The sequence below is a fragment of the Bidens hawaiensis genome, unplaced genomic scaffold (genome assembly GCF_021521415.1).
Source record: "Bidens hawaiensis isolate Kalapana, Puna unplaced genomic scaffold, B.hawaiensis_p1.1 tig00060078_1, whole genome shotgun sequence".
Taxonomy (NCBI): domain Eukaryota; kingdom Viridiplantae; phylum Streptophyta; class Magnoliopsida; order Asterales; family Asteraceae; genus Bidens; species Bidens hawaiensis.
The window spans coordinates 1-6,660 of record NW_027506456.1 but is presented as its reverse complement, the minus strand read 5'-3'; the positions used below and the strand labels follow the sequence as shown (position 1 = coordinate 6,660).

Here is a 6,660-nt window from a genome sequence, read left to right as displayed (position 1 = left end):
TAAGGACAATCTCACGTCAGGTGGATAAATACTTTGCGTAATATAGGTTATTTTCAGTTAATGACATATAGTTGGATTATAAAATTCAATCCTTAATTTATACTTCATTGTTTAATGGTGAATTAATTAATATACACATATATTTTATAATTTAAGAGTTGCATCTTGAGTGCTTAAAAAAAGGTAAGAATTAAAAAGAAACAAACCATTACTTTAGTCTTTAGTCTTTAGTCTTTATATATATATATGGAGTATACCTTGCTAAAGAGTTATTAGCATGGCTGTGCTTGCACACTGTTGGTTTATAATTGAATACTTCTTGATCCCAGATGGATTTATGAAATGGTTTTTCCTAAGTTTCTATATTAATCCTTTCTTTCTTTTCTTTTGTCAAATTTTCTTATGGATCAAAACCCTAAAAAGATGGATTTTTTGCATCATCTTTCTCCTCAATCAACACCTATTTGCGCGTGTTGTTGGAGTTTTACGACATATTTTCATCAGACCAGACGCGTCTTCTAGGTTGAGTGATACTAAAACTGTATCACTGAACCTAGAAGACACTGACATGTGGTATGATGTCACAGAATCGTTTAGCGATTCAAATGCTACTTCTGGGATCTTGTTTTTACGTTATGAAAGTTCGTTTGAAAATCCTAAAGTAACCGTATACGATGTTTACTATGAGTTAGTCGACCAAGAAACAATTTCAATATACTCAAGTTCGGATCTTGATGACGAAATTGCTAGTTTTAGTTATTCTGTTGCGAGTTCACCCGATAGTTCTTACTTATTTCCTAGCCGTCGGGACGAAGATGTGATTTCGAGCACACGATCATCGACATGCGATTTACTAGAAGATAATCAGGAGGCTGCTAACAATGATGGAACCGAGTATGAGTTAAAAGGTGTAGTCAACTTTATTTTCAGTATTTTATAGTTGTTGCAAATGTTTAAATATAAAATTATTAGAATTCTAACAAGTTTAAAAACATTTTATAGAATTTCTGAATCCGTTACTGGCCGTTAAACCCGAGGAAGAAGAAAAGGATTCATTCTACCAAGTGTATGCTGAAAGAATGAAGTGGTTTGATCTTCTCAACCAAGAGCGAACATGTGGATTGAGTGAGTTTTCTATTCTCTAGTAGAAAATAATATTATATTCCTCCACCGATGTATAACGAATCATAACATAACATGATATGACATGAATTTAACATGAAATTCATGATTCGGAATAAACGGGTTTTGGATAGTTTTGGGTTAAACCTATGAACACTCGTGTTTGGTAAACGTTCAAGATTCACAAGTTGACCCAATATTTTATTTCATTACTTGACTTAAACTTAAAGTAAGTGGTTATTTTATGTCAAACATAATTTTCTATACACGTTAGTTTTGTTGTAATTTTCTTTTACTTTGAGTGCTCATATGTAAAAATATTTAAAAATAAAAAATCTTAGGTTAAACAAGTCATGTTCGTATCAACCCACAAGCACGCATGTTGTGTTTGGGTAAGGATTTACGTGTCTTAACACATAACCACCAACATGTGAAGCCGGCTATTTAACCACAATGCATTCCATCATGAATATGCATCTTCGTTGTTTATCGGTTTATCCTAATTCGTTACTGATAGATAATTTATATACACATAGTTTTGTTGGTTTAAACATAATTTTTCTATACACATAAATCTGTTGTAATTTTTTCTTTTTTTTATTATTTTTAATTTAGAGTGCTCATGTGTAAAATTGCTAAAAATAAAAAAACCTTAGTTTAAACGGGTCATGTTTGTCTTAACCCACAAATACACATGTTGTGTTCGGGTATGGGTTTACGTGTCTTAACACATACCCGTCAACATGTGAAGACGGACTATTTAACCACCCTAAATACATTCCTTCATGAATATGCATCTTCGTTGTTTATCCTAATTCAGTTACTAATAGATAAATTATATACACATAGTATTGTTGTAATTTTTTTGGTTTAAAGTTTAAACATAATTTTTTTATTTTAGAGTGTTCATGTGTAAAATAGCTAAAAATAAAAACCTTAGTTTAAATGGGTCTTAACCCACAAATATACGTACATGTTGTGTTCGGGTATGGGTTTACGTGTCTTAACACATACCCGCCAACATGTGAAGATAGTCTATTTAATAAATACATTCCTTCATGAATATGCATCTTCGTTGTCTATCCGAATTCGATTACTAATAGATAATTTATAACAGTGTAGATGAATTCCTAAGGAATAAACACTACATGTATGATGAAAAAAGAATTGTAAAGAGCTTGGAGAGTGACTTTGAGATGGTGTATGTAGCTCAATCATGTTTATCATGGGAAGCACTCTATTATCAATATAGAAAGCTTGAGAGTATGATAGCTAGTTATTGTGCTGGTACCACTTGTACATCTCCATCCTATGGTGCATTATGTAGCAGTACTTTGGTTAGTAAATTTCAAAGGTTTAAAATTTTGCTTGAGAGGTTTATGGAGGATGAAAGATCCGAAAAGGGTAAAAGATATTGGAAATTTACCGAAAAAGGTCTTCTCTCAACAGCCTACTTCAAGTTCCTCATATTTCGGGTAACATTCGGTCCTATATAGAGTGACTAGCAACTGATTTGTACTTTCGTCACATCTACTTTCTGTATTGGTTAGAAATGTAGAAGTTGCTCGTTGGCTATGCAAAATCGACTCATTTAATATTTAAATCGAGTCCATCTTAAACAAGCCCGAGCTATAGTTTGATCAAGCTCTAGAACATAAACGAATTTTATTTATATGAATATAACAATTTTTATTTCATTGAATAGTAATATAATTATATGACAAATATTATCATTTACTTAGTTATGATAAAAAATATATATAGATTATTTTATGTGTATATATATAAATAGTTGTATGTGTATTAGGTGGATTTGGGTAGCGAGTAAATACGGGTTTTGAACAAAATGAGTTCAGGTCAGAGCAGACTACCAGACCATTTAAAAAAAATCAATTTAGTTTGGGTCAACACATGCCATTTTAAAATCCAAATTAAAATAGAGCTCATAACAAGCTGAACTCAAACCTAGACAAGCTCGTACTACCATGTGAGTTACATCCATAGATTTCTTACCCGTCTTAAGCAGTGCTCGTCTTTGTAAATAACTTGTCGAACCGCTACTTGTTTTATCTTTAACTTAAAATACTTTATACACTTGAAGAAAATGTTGACGAAGGAAGGAACGAAGGCTTAACGATCAGGGTGACTGACATGTTGCAAACGATCGAAAAATGCATCAAGACTTTCAAGTCGTTCATCGACTTAGATGAGAAGAAACCATGGTGGAGAGCTCGTAGCCGTCTTTCATGGAACCGTTCACCTTTACAAGACCCTCGAGACTTCAACTTTCTGCATAATATTACGCGTACACTTCGACAGGTGACCATTTGAACTCATCTCATATCCGACCGCCATTTTGTGTAGTAACAAAACTAATGTGAATTGGTTTTCGTGTTTATTGTTTGCATTTAAAGAAAGAATTATGGATGAAAGATTTGCAAGGCAAGCAGAGATGCTGGTTGAGAAGACAAGTGAAAATAATGGCGGAAGCTGAGAAGCGAGAGATAATGTTCGCCATGATCGATTTAAAGCTCGTGTCACGAGTGCTCATGATGCCGCTAATCTCAACTTCTCAACTCCAATGGTGCCAACAGAAGCTTGACAGCATACATATTATCCATGGACGAATCACACGATCATCATCATCATCATCATCATCATCATGCACCGGTTCATCACTGTTTCCGCCTTCTTGATTGCAGCATATGTTTGAGGCATCTAAATATATAATCTTTAATCAAACCACCTTAACGACATCTCGTTGTTCAACCACGAATAACCAATACTTGTCACAAATATATGTATAAATTCATGTGAGTACAAGTAATGTTACAATGTATATCAATTATCAAACACGTGTTTCCCGATCAAACTGCAAAGAAGACAGACTCGAAAACTTAAACAGTTCTTGAATACCTTCCGAGAGGCTGCCTTCTATAGCGCAAGGGTTATTAGCTAAATCGGTGTGTCTTCTCTTGGAATGAATAATAATGGTATTGTTATTGGTTAATTCTTGATTTTGTAAGTCATCACTATACTTCCTCTTTACACCGGGAATGATTTTTAAACCTGCACGAGCCGAGAGTGAAAGATTAGATTAAAAAAAAAGAGTAAACTGCGGTTTTCGTCCATGTGGTTTGTCTAAATCTGCAGTTTTAGTTCAATAGTTTAAAATTTGCGATTTTTGTCCATGTGGTTTCATTTCACCTGCAATTAAACCCGAGTTCATTAAACCCGTTAAGTCTGGTAGTTATACCCATTAACGTACTCATCACGTGAGGGGCAGTTTTGTCCTTTTTTTCTCCAAATACACTCCAGCCCCTCACATGAGGGGGCTTGCGAATTACGACTGGGGTTTATTTGGAAAGAAAAGGGACAAAAATGCCCCTCACGTGAGGGGCACGCTGATGGGCTTAACGACCAGACTTAACGGAGTTAATGAATTCGGGTTTAATTGCAAGTGAAATGAAACAACAGGGACGAAAATCGCAAATTTGAAACTATTTGGCTAAAACACTAAAACCGCATATTTAGACAAACCACAGAGACGAAAACCACAGTTCACTCTAAAAAAATGTTTTAAATTGGTTAATTATGATTTTTGCGCAATTATTTTAATCCAACGCGTTCCGAACCAAACCAAAAAAAACATTTTTTATTGACCCGTTTCGACCCAAACCCTTTATGACCCATGGCCCGAACCAAACAGATCCGACTCGTGTGTAAATCGTAGTTAAAAGTAAAACTGTAAGAATTCTTGATCCTTTGGGCCAAATGAAAACGCTTACCGGGGAGAGAGTCATCAATCGGTTGAGTTTCTGAATCACTGCAACTGCAACAAACATTACGCGTGTTCTCATATCCATTTACCCTGTTTTGGCCCGGTTATTTGAAAACGAGTAAGTACGAATAATATGCTAATGATCCCAAAATGGTAAAACCAAAAAGATTTTTAAATAAAAATTGTACCGATACATATGCTCAACAAACTCATCAACCAAAACGGGCCACGCTCCTGCAATAAGAAACAAAAATGTAAGCTTTTAGTTAAAATGATGCTCGTATGAAAATGTTTACTATATAAGTATGTATTTTACCTTTAAATGTCTCAAAAGAATGGTTTAAATGTTTACTAAAAGAAATCGGACGGAAAAAAATATGTTTTTAAGTTTGAACTCGATACCTTCAGGATCATATCCTTCAAGATTTTCATGTACACAACGACTAAAAGCCAAAACTTGTCGCCATGTGTCCTCAGAGATATTATGCCGCTGATTTTTCTACATATTCACTTCAAAAATTAATTAACTCCATACGAACGGAATAAGATAAACGAATACATAAAACAATGAAGGATGATGTAAAAATATTAGCACGGTTTGCAGAATGAGATCTTTGCAAGGGAAAATAAAAAAAATTGTAAAAAAATGCAAGCTTTTAGCTAAAAGCATGCACATATGCAGACTTATTTATATAACAAGTTCATAAAAATAAAAATGTGTCAAATTCTTGTAGTTTAATATCGTATGTGTAAAAAAATGTAAGCTTTTAGCTAAAAGCATGCACATATGCAGACTTTATTTATATAACAAGTTAATAACATTTGTGAAACTAAACTCACCTCAACAAAGCTGCACCATTGATTGAGTAACCGAAACCTTCCGGATAAAACTAGTTTCCATGCCATGACTGCGCGGCTTACAGCTAAGAACAGTTGACAAAAAAACGGCAACCCAAGATAATATAATCAAAACATTTGGTTTTGTATCGAACGTTCATCTAAGATAATGCTCCATATTTCATGCATATTTCATGTATATTCAAACTTACCGATGCTTCGTTGACCATTTTCTCGGGATATAAAGAAGACGAAGTTATAGAATCGTGAGAATTCACACGAGTCTGCCTGCAGTGCAGATTATAAAAACGCGTTTATACAGATATGGATGTGTTTCTAACTATTAGTGAAATGATGCTTTAAACTGGATAACATAATACACAAATGAAAGTAGAAATCGATCATATCTCACCATCAAATCAAGCCTTGACATGAGCACAGGAATTTGTTCAAATATAGGCATTCTGTAACAAATCGACTAATATTATTACACGTTTATATATCCCTAATCTTTATTATGTTGCTATATTACTCGTGAAACCTGATGCTAAAAGCATAGTAATTAAATGCGCTAGGTGCAAAAAAAACGCACTTAAATATATATGAAAAATAATATTATCTTCATATAAGATAAATAAAAGCTATTATATAACATTTAGTATCATCTAATTAGTACTAAAGGTTCTAAAATAGTCAAGATTCAAATTTAAATCCAAAACTTGAATAACTAAACGTTCAATGTAGTTCCTTTGACCTCTCCTAGAGACCTAAATTTCAACAGCACTCCTTGCATTTCTTTTGCACGGCTTTTATCTTCTCATGTTTCTATCATAGACAATGCCAAAGCGCTTGTCTAGGAACTAGAAGAGCATTTATTTAGCATATGAGCATCGCCTGAAAAATGGGCCTAGGCGCAAGAA

The 6,660-nt window shown here is 33.8% G+C and overlaps 2 protein-coding genes across 2 annotated transcripts; one reads left to right on the top strand and one right to left on the bottom strand.

Annotated features, from left to right (window-relative positions):
* Window positions 1-277: 277 nt before the first annotated feature.
* On the top strand, window positions 278-3,762 carry LOC143617897 (uncharacterized). Its single transcript, XM_077090301.1, has 5 exons — window positions 278-908; window positions 1,003-1,125; window positions 2,245-2,597; window positions 3,224-3,441; window positions 3,537-3,762. Exons 1-4 carry the CDS (start codon window positions 278-280, stop codon window positions 3,254-3,256), a joined length of 1,140 nt encoding a protein of 379 aa, XP_076946416.1. The 3' UTR covers window positions 3,257-3,441; window positions 3,537-3,762.
* Window positions 3,763-3,856: 94 nt separating this feature from the next.
* Window positions 3,857-6,203, bottom strand: LOC143617898 (defective in cullin neddylation protein AAR3-like). The gene is made up of 7 exons (XM_077090302.1): window positions 6,153-6,203; window positions 5,953-6,028; window positions 5,744-5,826; window positions 5,306-5,402; window positions 5,092-5,137; window positions 4,911-4,993; window positions 3,857-4,191 (listed from the first exon to the last, which is right to left on the bottom strand). Exons 1-7 carry the CDS (start codon window positions 6,201-6,203, stop codon window positions 3,971-3,973), a joined length of 657 nt encoding a protein of 218 aa, XP_076946417.1. The 3' UTR covers window positions 3,857-3,970.
* Between the last annotated feature and the right edge of the window lie 457 nt (window positions 6,204-6,660).

Coding starts and splice junctions, on each gene's coding strand:
- LOC143617898 (XM_077090302.1), bottom strand. CDS start 6,203: ATGCCTATATTTGAACAAATTCCTGTGCTCATGTCAAGGCTTGATTTG. Junction 5,827..5,952: donor AAATGGTCAACGAAGCATCG/GTAAGTTTGAAT, acceptor AACTGTTCTTAG/CTGTAAGCCGCGCAGTCATG. Junction 4,994..5,091: donor TTTGTTGAGCATATGTATCG/GTACAATTTTTA, acceptor GGGCCAAAACAG/GGTAAATGGATATGAGAACA.
- LOC143617897 (XM_077090301.1), top strand. CDS start 278: ATGGCTGTGCTTGCACACTGTTGGTTTATAATTGAATACTTCTTGATC. Junction 909..1,002: donor AACCGAGTATGAGTTAAAAG/GTGTAGTCAACT, acceptor AACATTTTATAG/AATTTCTGAATCCGTTACTG. Junction 2,598..3,223: donor TCAAGTTCCTCATATTTCGG/GTAACATTCGGT, acceptor ATACACTTGAAG/AAAATGTTGACGAAGGAAGG.